At 43.4% G+C, this 15,275-nt stretch overlaps 1 protein-coding gene across 6 annotated transcripts in view; it reads left to right on the forward strand.

The window, feature by feature from the left end:
- Positions 1-1,790: 1,790 nt before the first annotated feature.
- The window catches only part of LOC150013217 (transducin-like enhancer protein 4), a 144,426-nt gene continuing 130,941 nt past the window's right edge, over positions 1,791-15,275 (forward strand). For 3 of the 6 annotated variants that reach the window (XM_090274196.1, XM_090274197.1, XM_090274200.1), the window contains exons 1-4: positions 1,791-2,682; positions 3,584-3,681; positions 4,809-4,872; positions 6,031-6,075. In XM_090274196.1, coding sequence (XP_090130322.1) covers positions 2,638-2,682; positions 3,584-3,681; positions 4,809-4,872; positions 6,031-6,075 — 252 coding nt within the window. In that variant the 5' untranslated portion in view covers positions 1,791-2,637. Of the gene's footprint in view, positions 2,683-3,090; positions 3,263-3,583; positions 3,682-4,808; positions 4,873-6,030; positions 6,076-15,275 lie in introns of those variants that run through there. The other 3 variants (XM_090274198.1, XM_090274199.1, XM_090274201.1) reach the window with 1 other exon arrangement.

The following is a 15,275-nucleotide window of genomic DNA, read 5'->3' on the forward strand; positions in this document are numbered from 1 at the left end:
GTGAAGCAAGGAATGTCATTAAGAAGAATGGTTTTCCACTAATGATGAACCATCTCGACCAAGGTCTCCAATTAGAACAGGCAAAGGTCGCTCAGAAATGAACGTCCAAAGCCCAGACTTTTAAATTAGCCAACTCCTGACTTGACTTCTTCCAAATTCCCCCCTCCTCCAAACATTAGAGGCTCTCTAGGAAAGGCTGAGAGCCAACGGATTTCCCTTATATCCGGGAGCTGCCCTCAGCTTGTTGAAGACTAAGGGTGGAGGCGTGCCCGCCCCTGGCTGCCCCTTCTTTCCATCGAGTCCTCCTTCACCCCCTTCCCTAAGAATGCCCCTCCCCCAGCCTCTGCCCCCGGACCTCCCTCATCTTCCCAGCCCTTTCTCCCGGTGGCCGACCCTCCATCCCTCGTGGCACGCGTGGTTCCTCGCCCGGTTCAACCGCGACAAACTTGACTCATTCCTTCAAAAGCGGGAAAAAGAGGGGCAGTCTTTTTCCTTTGGAATAGGGGGAGCGAGCATCCCAGGCCGCGCAGGGGCGTTTTCTTCCCAAGTATCTGGAGCTAGCACTCAATTGACACTGCCTTAGAGCGGGCTGACTCAGTCTGCGGGTTGCGGGTGGTCCCATCGACAAAGTTTCTTTGGGAATCGGGCGACCCCTGCCCCGGGCCTCCAGCCTCTCCGGATACTCCACGGTTACGCCCCCGGGAGCCACTGGCGCTGCGTCCTGGGGAACTTCCTTGCTGAGTTACCAGGGGAAGGCGGCTCCGCTTCGGGGTTAAGCGGCAATCACAGCCCCCTCGGGGCTCGGAGGAACAACCCTCCCCACGGGCGTCCCAGGCCAAACGCCCCGGTCAGCGTCTCGCAGCTCGGTCTCCGGCTCTAAACCAGAACAGGAACCCGAGTCCGCCTTCACATGGAAAATTATGCCGGCTCCAGCGGCGCGTAAAATTGATGTGAACCGAACGAAGTGGGATCGGCCTGATCCTCCCTCTCTTGTCTCAACAGGGGTTTCGGCGCGTTACACAAGGCCGAGCTTGTCTCTTTAAGGAGACATTGGACCCTAATTAGTCCGCATTCCTGGCACCGCCGCGGAGCATGGGGCGGAGGTGTTTGGGACCGAGGGGGGCGGTTGGGAGGATGAGACTAGCCTCCAATCTCGCTGCCCCCTCCATCCTCTTTATTTTGCCGCCACCACCGCCACCAACATCCAGTTCTGAAGATGCAACCAGGGCAGCAGCAACAGCGGCAACAGCCCAGGAGCCACAGCCACTTCTCCCAGGCCCACGTTACTTTGATTGACAGCTGAACAAATGTTTGCCGGGTTCCATCGCTCGCGCTAAGGAACGTCAGCCAAGGCGCAGCTCCGCCTTGGGCGGGCCCTCTCCGCCCCGCCTCCGCGAACCCCATTCCGTTCTGTTCATTGGCTCCAACTATGGTTGACGCCCGGCCCCCACGTGGGTTCCAGCCTGGCCGGCTCCACCCCCCTGGCTCACCATTTGTCAGCAGTGAAATGATGGGCAGTAACACAGAACGGCGATTAATGTTCAGCCATCTCTGATTGGTTGCTGGAGACGCCTACTGCGCTGAGGGTGGGCGGGGCGCTTGGAAAGCGCCCCAGAGCGGTCGCGTGGCGGGCCGGTGGTTGTAGTCAATCTGGCCGAATCCTCAGCCCCGGTAGCCAGGGGCGCACTACATCTCCCGGGATGCCCCGCGGTCCCTCTACGGACGGTTGTGAATATGTATCAGAATGTTAATGATTAGCTGATGCTAAATTTGGTCAAAGAAGTCACCTACACAGAACGTGTTGTTGGAGCTGTTCTGAGCGGGTGTTTGGGCTGTTGGCTGTTGTCTTCCCCCTCTCTCACACACTTGTATATTATTTTGAGGTGGTGTTCACAGAGTTTGAAAGGAGAGAGAATTTTTTTAAAAAGCTGCAAGCGTTTCACTCTTTTATTTTTATAATCCCCTTCAATTTGGGGTTAAAAAAAAAGACAAGAAAACAGGAAGGAAGAAAAATAAGGAAATGAGATGTGGTAAAAGAAGCTAAAAGGTGCCTTTTAAAAGATCGTTGCTGTGAAGTGAAAAAAATCTCCAGAGAAACCAAAAAGCACCGCCGAGATCTCTTCCGAACCAAAGGAGTTTGTGTTTGCTTTTAGGAAAGAAGAGAGAGATCATTCATTCGGAGGAATAACAACCAATTAAAAGACAAATAAAAAAAGTTTGGAGTGGGACGCCGAGCGAGCGAGCAAGCAGGCGGACGGCGCTGCCGGCGAGTGCTGGTGCGCGGAGCTCACACTTTCCCGGCCCGGGTGAGCAGCGCGGCCGTCGCGCCGGGCTCGGCGGGAGCGCCTCGGCGGAGCTAACGTCGGAGCGTTGCTGCGAGAGACGGGCGCCGGACAATGCCCGCAGCGGGCCAGTGACGCCCGCGGGGAATGCGGAGCGGCTTGGCCGCCCGCGCCCAGTTGCCGCTGCCTTCGCCTTGCGTTCTTTCCTCCTGCATCACGCGAGACCCGGCGGGGGCCGGGACCGCCCGAGCAGCCCCTCGGACCCGGCCAGCCGCAGCCGCCGCCTCCTCCTCCGGGCCATTAAAGCCAATGAGCCGCGCGCCTCTGCCCAGCGCAGCCAACTAAATCGGTTTGGATGATTCGCGACCTGAGCAAGATGTACCCGCAGACCAGACACCCGGTGAGTGCGGGCGGCGGGGCGCGGGCTCGCCGGGCGCCGGGGGATTCCCCGCGAAGCCCCCTGTGCGCGGAGTTGTCTGTCTTTGGCCGCAGGGGCTTGGAGGGCGGCTCGCACCCCGCGCCCCGCTCGGGGAGGTTCCCGCCACCCCTTCTTCCTCCCGTCCCTTCACCCCCCCGGGCGCAGTGGCACTCTCGGAGAGGGGGTGCGGAGAGAGGCAATTGAGTTGTAGCCATTTTCTTATTGTTGTCTTTGAAGCCTCTGGAAGCTGTGCGGAGCCGTTTGTCGTCCCCGCGCCGCGACTCCTGGCGGGGGGGAGTGTGGGGGGGCGAGCGATGAGGGAGGCGCAACTCCGCGCCGGGGCGGGGAGGGCGCCCTCGGCGGCGGCGGCGCGGCTGGTCCGGCGGCAGCGGCTCGGGAGTGCGGGGCGCCGGCCCCTTGCGCCGCGGGCCTTGACGACGACCGAGCGATCAAGCCAGCTGTCCAGCTGGGGAGGGTGGCGGCCTCGTCCCCTTTTCTCCTGACCTGGCTGCTGCCCGACGCCATGGCGCGAGTCCCCCCGACGGGCCAGTTTCGATTCCGGGTGGGGAAAGGGAGTGGGCTGGGCGCGCGGACCCCTGAGCGCATGCAGTTGGCCAGGGAGGGGAGCAGGGTCTCGAACCCTCGGGGTCCAGGTTGGGTAGGAGGACGTGAGGGCCCAGGGTCACCCGAAACCAGCCCGGCTGGGCTGTGCGGCGAAGTGGGGGTGCCGGGAGGAGAGTTTTCCTCGCTCTGTGCCTGCCTGCGCGATGTGCCCCCCCGCCCCTCCGTCCCCTCTTACCCCGCTAGCGCCGCGTGTTATGTTTTCTCCATCTCCCTTCCTCGCCTGTGATGTGGGCTAATTAAATATTTTATTGTTCTTTAGGCACCACATCAGCCTGCTCAACCCTTTAAATTTACAATTTCCGAGTCCTGTGATCGGATTAAGGAAGAGTTTCAGTTTTTACAGGCTCAATACCACAGGTAACGATATTGACTTTAGCTTATCCTCCTGTTTGCTTAGCTCTTGCGTCCCCCAACCCCCACATACACACAAACATCTCCCTCCCCGGTTGCTGTTTTTTTTTTTGGTTTTTTTTTTTTTTTGTGGTCACTACAAAGGTATTATCATTTTTTCTTGTGAGCAGAAAGGGCAAGTCAAGGCCTCTTTTTCTTAGGCAGGTGTAAAGAAATTAAGCATTTCTCCCTTCTCCCGTAAATTAAAAAAAAAAAAAAAAAAATGGGCTAAGCGATCGAAACTGGGGAGACTTGGAAAACGCTGAGGCCAAACTTTCGATATTGATTTATTGGGGCCGGTAGAATGGAAGGTTGGGAAGATTCTGGGGCTTTTTGACTTCCTCAATTCTTTATTACTCCGGGCTTGATTCCTTCTCACTCTTTTCTGCCATTTCACCGAACTGTCTTGAGCTGAGAGCCCTGGAAGTCTCAATTGAGCGATTTTATTACTTTTATGCTGAAAAAATATTTTTGTTTTAGAAACAATCAGTAGAGTGGTTTTTGAAATATTTTTCTTTCACAGGCTTTTTAATGATGTGTATGTAATTCTTATTTCATAAATGCAAGAACCAAAAAACGCCTTTGAACCCAGTCCATACTTTGCCCCTGGGAGGTGGTATTCAGCTCGTCTGTTTTGGAGGGAAAAAATAAGACATCATTCATAAGACATGCTTGATTCATGTTTTCATTAATTTCTTCGTGGAACGTTTAAGAAATACTCCCCAGTGACATTTTGGGGGACTTATTTGTGCGATATGTCGACATTATTGATGTTTATTTTCTAGTTCTTATTTTATTACGTGAATTTAGTGAATATTCAGGTCTGAATGAAGTTCCAGAATTAAACTGGCTGGAGAGTTTTTTTGTTTTTTTTCCTAAAAAACCCCGCATTTGATTCTCATTGAAAGGGCAAGTCCAGGCTGCGTCCAATCACCCCTTTCTCTCCTGCCTTTCCTTGAATAATGAGGGTGGTATTTAAGATAATTGACTTGGTGGTTTGTAGGTGATGATTTAGAGGAGTGAATGTGTATTTACATTTAAAGGATGTAAGTCAAGATCTGTGTTGTGCTTAGATTTCCTTCTGTCTTGAACAGCCTGAAGCTAGAATGTGAGAAACTGGCCAGTGAGAAGACAGAGATGCAGCGGCATTATGTCATGGTAAGAAAACTGTGTCATAGGTTCATAGTGTCTATTAGTTTGGGATACCAAAAGCAAGAATCCCTTCAGATTGCTGGGGGCTGCAGGATAGATCCCAGTCACAGGTCAGTGCCATTGAGGTTGTAGCAATGTGACCATTAGCAACCTGTAATTCCAGGATATTACAACTTGCCTCTGACAACTAGCTTTGATTTGAATTTTCAAAAAGTTCAGCTGCATGGGGTATAATTTTTTGTGCTTTGTTTTTCTAGATTGAAACAAAACAAAACCTCATTTATGTTGTGTTTAGAGTCATAAGCAGCATGTTTTTGTGTTAGTGGTTTTCTTTGTTGTTTTATTGCTTTTGCTCCAAACAATTTTAACTAGTTTTTCTGGAAACCATTAAAATTTTAATGTTTTATTTCTTTTAAAGAATGATGGGTAACAAAAGACACCAGACACCTTTTCAGATTTCCACCCACTCTTACTCTACTAGTGTGTGTGTATTTGTGTGTGCATTGTGCATGTTCAGTTTTTATAGTGTTACGTTGGTTTGATGAGTGTTGTCCTCCCCTGTATAATCGCAGTTATACTCTGTTCAAAAAAATCAAATCTGATTTTTCAAAAATATTACCAAGCATATTTTAATGCTTGTTCATAAAGGCTCCAGAGTAACTCATTCATTTCCTGTCAAGCCTTTTTCCTTTGAATGTATGAACATTAGCGGCATACTACATATGAGAAGCTGAACTCTGAAGTAGCATCACCTTTTTGAGCATTCTTTCAAAACATCTGCATTTGTATGAGACACATTTTTGCCATTAACTTGCCTGCTGTGCCTAAGAATTAGGGTTCCTGTGGTACCAAATTTTCATCAGACCTTTTTCCTTCACCTACTTGTGATGTATAAAGACAACTGAAGATGTTTAATATGCTCTTTTTAAACTTGATATTCATAGTTTTGTGAGTTGCTCTCTTAGAGTCTGTGTCTTACAGACTCAAATTTATTAGGCTGAGATAGTGGTAGGATGTTTCTCCTTAACAGCATAGGTATTACGGATATTTTGGTTTAGTTGAAGCTTTTATGTTGGTTTTAAACATACTTGGGGACATTCTGAAGAAACAAGGGAGATTGTTTGATGAAAGGCACAAAGTTAATTGCTTTTTCTTCTTTGACAGTATTATGAGATGTCCTATGGGTTGAATATAGAAATGCACAAGCAGGTGAGTTATTTATTTGTTTATACCATTTAAAATGACAGTTTGGAAAGAAAATCGTATGTTTTGCAGTTTTATTCTGCACATTTTTGTAGCTACATGTATTTTATGAGACTGTACCGGTGAGAATGCTATTTTTCAGGTGTGGTTTTCCCTCCTTTTTTGTATATTGTCTTAATTTTAATCACTTAAAAATGTGATTTAAAATCTCTGAAGGCATATTCAACTTTGTACATGTTCAAAACCAGGAAGCTAAATTTTAAAATAGGTCTTATTTTTCTTTTGAAAGTTAACTTATGTATTTTGGGCACCGAAAACTTGTCTTATGAAGAGCTTTAATTGGAAAATAATTGAAAAGGAGAACTAAATTGTGTGGCGCCTTCATTGACTTGGTGTAAAAGAATGGATAGAGGATCAAAATGAAATCAGTGATGCTACAAAAGAAATTGATATAAAATCCCTGTACTGGTCCTCTGAGGCTATTTAGTTGGATCTTACCACAAACTATAACTTACTTCCAAAATTTGTACAGAGTAAACGAGCCTGATAGGAGGATGTGATAAGGTTCAACACTGGGTCTTGAAATCTATTAATTAGTTCAGCACCCTTCCACAAAAAAAAAAAAGAAAAAAAAAGAAAAAAAAGAGCAAATGATGATTAGAAAGCATTGAGAAGTATGATTCTAACACCCCCCCCCACATTTCTTAAAGGAATCTGAATAAAATGGTTTAAATTTCTTAGATAGAAAAGTAGTGTGTATATGTGTGTGTATTAACAATAATAATTCCTCTAGAAGGCATTCATTTTTAGCTATCGCCTAGTGAACGTGCTTCAGGTCTGTCTTAATCATTTCAGAGTAGGCGTGTTATATGTTTACATGTTGGGAAAAGATGAGGGAAAACCTAATGCTTTTCATCTCTTATGCTCATGGTGAATATGAAGTGATCACATATTACTAGACTTTTATTACTTACAGATTTCTTTTTGGATGCAGTTAATTACCATATATTCAGAATATACTCAGTAGAGCTTTAAAAGATGACTGTTAGACAATAAAAGTGATCGGATAGTCAGTATTTGAAAAAGTTGGGGAAAAAATTAATTGTTCCTTACACCGAGGAGTTTTTATTTCAGATATCTTTTTTACTTTATATGCTGTTGGGTTATGTCATATTAACATTCTAATATAGTTTGCTCCATGTTAGAATTAAATTCTTATTTTGGCATCTTTGCCATTTCTGTTTAGATTATTAGTAATGTAAATATTTCCTGCTTATACAAAATTCATCGAGCTTATGGATGGACTCCCCCTCTGCTCTTCCTTACTGGAATTAATCACATGAGAAATACTATTTATTAATTATCCTCATTACAGGTCCTTTTAGGTCTGGATCTTGTACTTGTTTTTTTTTTTTTTTTGGTTCTCACCCCACCACCCAAAATTAATTGGTGACTTTTTAAAGGTTGGAACGGATGAGTAATGTCCCTTTATTTCTCTTCCTGTATCTTATTTACTGTAGCCAGTTAGCTTCCAGATCTCTTATGCCATTTACAGGAGGCACAGAGTTAATAGTATTTGGTTGTTTGTAATTTTTTGGTGGGGGTGCTATATGGGAGGTCCCTTAATTTTACACGTTTTATACTTCTGTAATTCTGTCATCTTGTTTAGCTGGCCTCAGATGCCATCTATTTAAAATTGAGAATGAAGTACATTTTCCCTGTTTCTCTCTTGCTTTTAAATTCAATCATATCAAGGATCCTGGGGGCAGTTTATCACATTATGAAATACAGACAGCCCTGCAAACCACCTACTTATTATATTTTCTTTCTTTTTCCCCTTAAGCGCAGAGGCATATCTGTCTTTATTTGTTTTCCTAGGCAGACAGCCTTGGTTCCTCTTGGCCTCTCTTCCAGATGCACTTGCTGGATACCCTCGTAATGGAAAGCAGCAATAATGCAGGGAAGTTGCCCTGCGGCATAATTGGGCCTAGTTCTCAAGATCGGGTTAGGCTTATTTACTTATTAGATTTATGTCTCTGAAGGGTTCAAGAGTAGGAGTCCCCGGAGTCCTTGGAAGTACCCTAGTAATTGGTGGCACTGATATTTGAAACCTTTGTGTATTTTTTTGGTTAACGCTCCTGTTCTTCCTGGCGGCTGCCAGCCACAGAGTATTTATTTTTAGAGAAATTTTTCATTGGAACAGAAAATGATGGCTGTGATGGAGTCATGACTCTGTGACTTAGCAAATTGATGAAAGGAGAAAAGCACAGAGCAGTGACAAACAGGGTCGGGGGGGTCTGGCATTTTGGCCCCTCCCCTTTCTGTAAGATGCTCATTGTCAGTCACCCTGTGTTGATTCTGATAGAGGACTGTAAAGTGAAACCTATGGGGAATTTGTCATTCTGAAATGAAAGCTAATGTAATTAGTACCAATTAAAGTACATTTAGTAAATTGGATTTAATCTTAATTAAGCCTGCATAATGTTGCCAATTTTTAACAATTATGTTTGAGAACATAATTAATTTAAATTTTGGTAACTGAGTAAATAGCATTAGTCTGGTAGAATTAGTTGAAATTTTTTTTAAAAGGGGAACTTGGTGACATGACATGGAATTAGAGCATAAAATATGAATCTAATTTCTGGTAATCTTTAGTTGGATCGATAGAGCTGAACAGATGAAGCTGGAAGAAAATCCAGAAAAAGTTAGGGAGGAATGTTCTAGGCTGTAATGTGAATTAATGCTTCACCACTGTCTTCAGTTCTAGCACAGAAGTGAAGGTGACAAATGGAACATGGTTAGAAATGGCATATGTTTTCTTGTGATGTCTTCATTATGGAATTTTAAAAAATGAAAGAACATTGGCCTTTATTCCCTAAGGATTTTCTTAAGTGCGGGTTTTTGTGTTTTGTTCTGGATGGGGCAGTTGACCCACTGTTTAGTTGTTACGTTTTTTGCTGATTGTTCTTTATAAATACAGTGTGGCTTCTAAATGGGTCAGTGACCGTGGGCAGAACAGGGTGATGCGTGTGGTTGATAACATTGCTAAACACTGCTTGTTCCCAACCTTCACCTGTAATGCTGTAATTAAAGAAGACTGCCCTGATTTAATCTGACAGCAGTAGTTACCACTTTAAAAAGCAAATATTGGATGCCTATCAGGAAAAGTAAGTAAGTAGTATGTGAATTAATCCTATAGGAACTGTAAATGGAGATGAACATACTACATTTTGGGAGCATTTCATAACTTCCTCATAGTTAATATTCTATAATCTGAGGCCCTTTTGCTTCTAAAAAAAATTTAGCTTAGTATTTGAATTTTAGAAATTAGAACATTTTAGAGATCTGGAATAATGACAACCTAAAAGAAGTGAGTACTGCATATTTTCATATACATGTATGTTTATGTGTGTATAAATGCATGTGTGTATGCATGTATTATATGTGTACATATACATAAAATTACTATTTTTTTAAGTCAGAGCAAGAAAACTCCAGTTTCATGCCAAGCCATGTAAATTTTATTATGAGATTTGGGCCACAACCATTTGAGTGCTGCTAAAATATTAATTGAATAGAAATGAAAGGGCCTTGCCAACTGATAGGATATCATAATCATAGCTTCTCTGGTCGATGGTAAATGATGATAAATGACATTAGGAACCTTTTAGCAAACTGTAATAACTACAAGGAGGGAAGCAGTATGGATTTGCATTATATCTGATACCCTCTAGTACCAAGTGGATTGCCAATACTGCTTGTTTAGCATTTTCTAAGGGCAATAGGATATTGATTTCTGACTTACAAGGAACAGCTCTATTTTCACCATTGAAAAGTATTGCAGGTTGTTAAGAAGAAATTGACTGGAGGAGGCCGACTGCTGCCCATCATGGAGCAAATAAAGCAAAACTGCCGAAGCATGGTGGAGCAGCGAGACGGGCCCTCAGCAATTTGTTGCTATTAATTTACCATGCTCGACAGCAAATCAATCGGCATCTACTTCATCTGCTGGAGAAAATGCTGTCCAGGGCAGATAAAAGGCTTCGTATGGTAAAGAGAATAGACTGGGTTGGCCAAAAGGAGACTGCAGTTAATGTGTAAATAAGTGAAATCAAGGCCACAGTTGCAGAGGAGGCTGTTGTTAATTAGGTTGGTGCTTTTTCGTGGACTATTTTAGAAAGCAGCCAAGGATTTGGAGAGTGGAAGGGGATTTATTGAGGCTGAAGTAATATACGACTGGCACGACATTCCAGCCTTGAGTGTACTTGATTCTAGGGTGCAGTACGTTTATTTGGGAACAGTGCTTACAATGGAAATCAGTTCGCTTAAAGTTCTGTTGGGACCAGATTTCCCCACAAGAAAACTTTCGGGCATTACTAATTTCTTACACATCTCCTGTCTTAGATTGTATATGCTTAGATTTGGAGGAGTAGGTGTTGCAGCATGTAGGCAAAAATGAGTCTGTTGTATTCTTACACAATGACTTAATTTTTTAGAAATGAATGTGATTAAACTGTTGTATAATGAAAGGTATTATTCGAGCTCAGGTGTTCTATCTGAAAGTAATAAACCAATGAAAATTTTGCCAAGAGAGCTTTCGTTTCCTGTATAAACCCTGGGGAATAATCTAAAGGGGCTGAACAGTGGGTGGACACTACTCGATTGGAAAATCTCAAGAGAGATTATAAATGAACTTTTGATGACAGTGTAAGAACCCCCAGATAAAATTAGGTACATGTGTGATGGGGAATTATTTGTGTTTTTATTTGTTTTTTTCTATTAAGTTTTAAAGCCACCTTTTCTAATTTAAGATTACTCATACTTCGATAATACCTTGCAACTAATATTACCCAAATGGAGGTTATTGTGTTTTTAGCTCCCTGATGCTCTCTGATTTGGACATTTTGGGGAGAGGGAGACTTCAGCCCTGTTTAGTAAATCTAGGTGTGTAGATTTTAAGTTATATTTTTTCAAAATTGGAGGATCTGGCATTAGGATAGTTGAAACCAAGAGGCACAGTGCCTTGGGCAGGACCCAGTAAGCTGTTTTATTTGTCACAGGATCTTCAAGAGAGGCAGATCTGGTGGAGGGAATGTCACCTGTCAGGGTATGTGCATAATAAGGATTGTTTTCTGGATGGCGCAGGCTTCCCCCTTTTTTCTTCTTGCATGTTGGGTTCTTCATTTTTTCTTTCTTGAGTTCTCATAGGATATCTGAAGTTGTTTCACCTGCAGCAGTAATGTGGAATGGAATTGGAATTTCCTTATTAATGGAATTGAATGTTTATTATATGTCTGGCACGTGCTTACTACTGATCTAGGCACATGGTCAAAATTCTTTAATTCTCACAATGATTCTAAGAAATGGATTATGTCCCTAAGGGATGATCCAACAGGATCAGATCTGCATAAGGTGATAATAGTTATTCGGTAGTGGATTCAGGACTTACAATGAATTTACCTGGGAGGATGTCTTGTAAGAGCTGGGTCTGTCCACCCAGTCCATTCCTGGAATGGAGAGCCTCTGCAAGGCTGGGAGAGTCCTTGGCTTTGTCCTTGAGTCACTGAACTTCAGGCTCATACCCAGAACTTCTAGGGTGATGGGGCATTCTCTGCTGCTCAGCACAGATAGAGTTAGGGCCTGGAAGCTGGGCCTGAACTCTCCCTCCAGACTGTTTTTAGTGGATAAGAAGGCAGGGGTTGCTTTCTTCAACTTGGAGTCTCCCACAGATGGGGCGAAGAGCTGTTGTCCTATCAAGATCTGGTTTGCTTCCTGCCTGGGCAACTTATTTCTCATTTGTTTACAAACTTGTGCTTCCATTTAACTTTTATCTTTTCCTTGTGGCTTCTAAAACTATGCCTGAAGACAAGGGGCTGTTTGTTAATCACCAGCTTGTGGGTTTTTGAAGGGGGAAGCTGGGAGGGGAAAATGTGATGTTTTGTGGCCTCTTTGTAGTTGAGAAAGAGGTTCTTAGATGCAGGAAATCACACACAACTCAAACTTTTAAATGAAGGCAAAATGTTTTGCTTTTACTGTTAAAAGATTTTTCTTTGCAGCATTCAAACAAAGGGATATTCCCTCCTCACTGCCTCTTATTCCCTACTGGATAGTGTTTATTTATATTTATTTTTTGTTTTGCTAGGCACAGTTCTTTGTATCCTCGGAAACATTACTTGGAACCAGTTTGGCTCATGAACTGATGAATGAGATGAGTCTGGGGTACTGTTGCAGCCCCCGTGAAGTTGAGATAGTACAGGCACCAGCACCATCTCACGTTCTTCATTTCGTCTGTCCTTTCCTAGAATTTCCTTTCTTTGTATCTTTATTCACAATAGAATAGGCCAAGTCAACTGAGAATTAAATGTTTAAGATGTGCACTTAGAAGTTATTTCTGTTTGTTTTTCATGAGAACATTTTTATTGCCTTTGATTTGACTGGTTATTCTGGTTTATTACTTAAGTACAGCAATAATATATTTGATGGCTGTGGAGTGAATGAAAGGGATGTGATATTTAGAGGGTACTTTCCCTTGATCCCTTCCCACACTTCCTGTTAAAAAACTAGCCACCCCAGCATGGTAACACATTCAGTGTCCTCGGTGCAAAGGTATCATCAGTTTTGCGAGCCGAGCTGTTGGGGAGAAGCAGGAGACGGCTCATTTAGGTGTGGGAAACAGTTATTTCCACTGATGATGACAGTTTGAAAGGCCTAGGACTCGACTTGTTTGGAGTAAGTACACTGCAAACAGGTTCTGAAATTATTGCTGTACTGTAAGAGGGAACGGCCTCAAGTCATAGTCGAAAGCAGAAATTGGAGTTGTTTTGACTTTGCCTTAGTAACAGCTGCTCGTGGTAGTTGTTTTATGTCTGTAAAGAGGGATTTTGCTGGCATTCATCAGCACAAATCTGTATACCCTCTCTGTTTTCATTGGACTTGACCCAGTGTGTATGCCAAGCTCTTGCTATTCCTCTACCACTAAGCCAGAGCTTGCCCGAGAGCTGTAGTGTGTAACTTGCACTGGACAAAGGTCAAAGTGTGGATTATCTTAGCTGGATTGTCAAAGAAGCAGAAGAGAAGGACTTCCTTGATGCCCCTAGGTACTCTGTCCGCCGGTGAGTGGCTCAGTTTGTCATCATTTTTGAGGATTGTGCCCGCAAATACTTTACAGTTTGTATTGTGAAGGGAGCTTCTGTGTTTCATGGAAAGAAAGGTTGACGGCTATGCTGGTGGGGACTTGGGCTCCATGCACAAGCCTGCTGGCCACGGCGTGTCTCTGATCCTGCAGTGACCTGGGGTTTGCAGCAGCTTAGGCAATGAGAGGTTGAGGAAAGGATATTGACTTTCTGATTTTTTAGCAAGCTTATTTTACTATTATTATAATTTTAATTAGGATTCTGTTCATATTTTCTGACTCTGTATTCTGCTTCTGAAGGTCTGTGGATTGTTTCAGTTAAATAATTTGGAAATGCAAGAAGTATAACTGGAAAGAATAGTAATCGCAGAAATTATGAGCTCTAGTACTCTTTCTTTACAAAGAGCTTAAGACATTTTATATGTTCTCCTTAATCGTCCTGATGTTCCTATAAAGCAAGTAGCAAGCTTGGATCCATGTATTTATTTAAATAGCTTCTGTTGGTGGAGTACCCGACAGTTTGCCAAGCAGTGTCATTCCACTGGCCTTCTTGAACAGATGACACTGAGGCTTAAGGGCTTAGACTAGCCCAGTGTCACAGTATTGGAGGATCAACATGCTGGCAGGGAGAACAGGGCTTATGTAGGTCTGCAAAGGGCCCGAGGTTGCATAGCCAGAGTCCCTGGCAGAAAAGGAAATGTTTCTTGATCACTGACCATGCTGTTTCCAAACAGCAGGTAGTGTGCTGGTTTCTATGATGTTCTCAGCTCTATGCAAGATGAGGAGCAAGGGGTGCTGCTGGCAGTCTAGCAGGTGTCTAGGTAGAGATCTGTCCTGTGCATTTGTGTGTAAGTACAGAGCCTCCGTCTTCTTCCCTTTACCCTTCAATGCCAGGGCCTTGCCCAAAGGGAGGTTAGGATTTCACAATTTAAAACATGAAGCCTAGACCCCCTTTTAGCAAAGCATTTGATTTAATTGTCTGTTTCCACTTTCATAAAGTGCACTTTGCAAACACTGTACTAGCTATAAACTTGTTTCTTGCTGGTCTCTCCCCTCTCTTGCTAGAATGGGAGCCCCATAGCAACATGGGTGTTTATTGTTCTCTGGTGCTGAGAACTGTGCCTGTCACACAGTAGGTGCTCAGAAAGTATTTGGTGAATGAGGGAATACTTGCTTTTGGATTGAGCCAGACAAGAATATGTATGATTTAATATTTTTTAAGGATATATGTAGGCTGTAGGATAACAAGTGCAGAGCTTCCCAGCTTGGATAGGTCTGTGCTGCCTACTTGTTAAGTTGTGGGAAAATGTCAGTCAGAAAGGGAAAGTAAAAGCAACTGAACTTTGTGTGCCTTTCAGGAGAGTTAGGCTAGTTGAAGCAGAATATGTGTATTTTAGTATGTGCAATCTGCCTTTTTGAAGATGCAGACATGAATTCTTCCTAACTGAATTTGAGATTCAGTTTGAAGATCTTTCTATCACTAGTCAGTGTGTATATGCAGAGTTCTTGTACTATTAATAGGTCAGTATGCCTGTGGTTTGAGTGAGTGTGGGGAGATAATGATCTTAACTACCCTGTGGTGTGTTGAGCTAACTTCCCCCCAAGGCAGTAAAAATGCAAACTTTTAGTTCTTTTCAAGGGACAAGGAACTTTGAAGATATCTGTGTTTTTTATTAGTGAAGATGAGATAGTATTGAAAGAGGAATAATTTTAACAATAAGTGATTTTAGAGAGTTAATTATGCAGGTGATATTTCACTTATTTTCACAACCACTTTATAAGATTATAGTATTATTGTATTTCCATTTTATATATGAGGAGGATGAGGCATAGAGAAATTAAATAACTTCTTGAGATCAGCCAGCCAGTAAAATACAATAGGTCCTGAGTTTTACTCAATTTCAGATCACTGGTATGATAGATTTTTCTTCTGTATTCCAAATGCTATGTTTGGAATACTGTACTACCAGCATGCTCTGCTACCTCCTCCAAAATACTTGATTGAGTCAGGACGTTCAGATATTCTAGTTCTGACTTTGCCAGTAACCAGCTGTGTGATATTGCTGAGTACCTT

Source organism: Furipterus horrens, unplaced genomic scaffold (assembly GCF_987537825.1).
Source record: "Furipterus horrens unplaced genomic scaffold, mFurHor1.1.pri manual_scaffold_4, whole genome shotgun sequence".
In the NCBI taxonomy this organism is placed as follows: Eukaryota; Metazoa; Chordata; class Mammalia; order Chiroptera; family Furipteridae; genus Furipterus; species Furipterus horrens.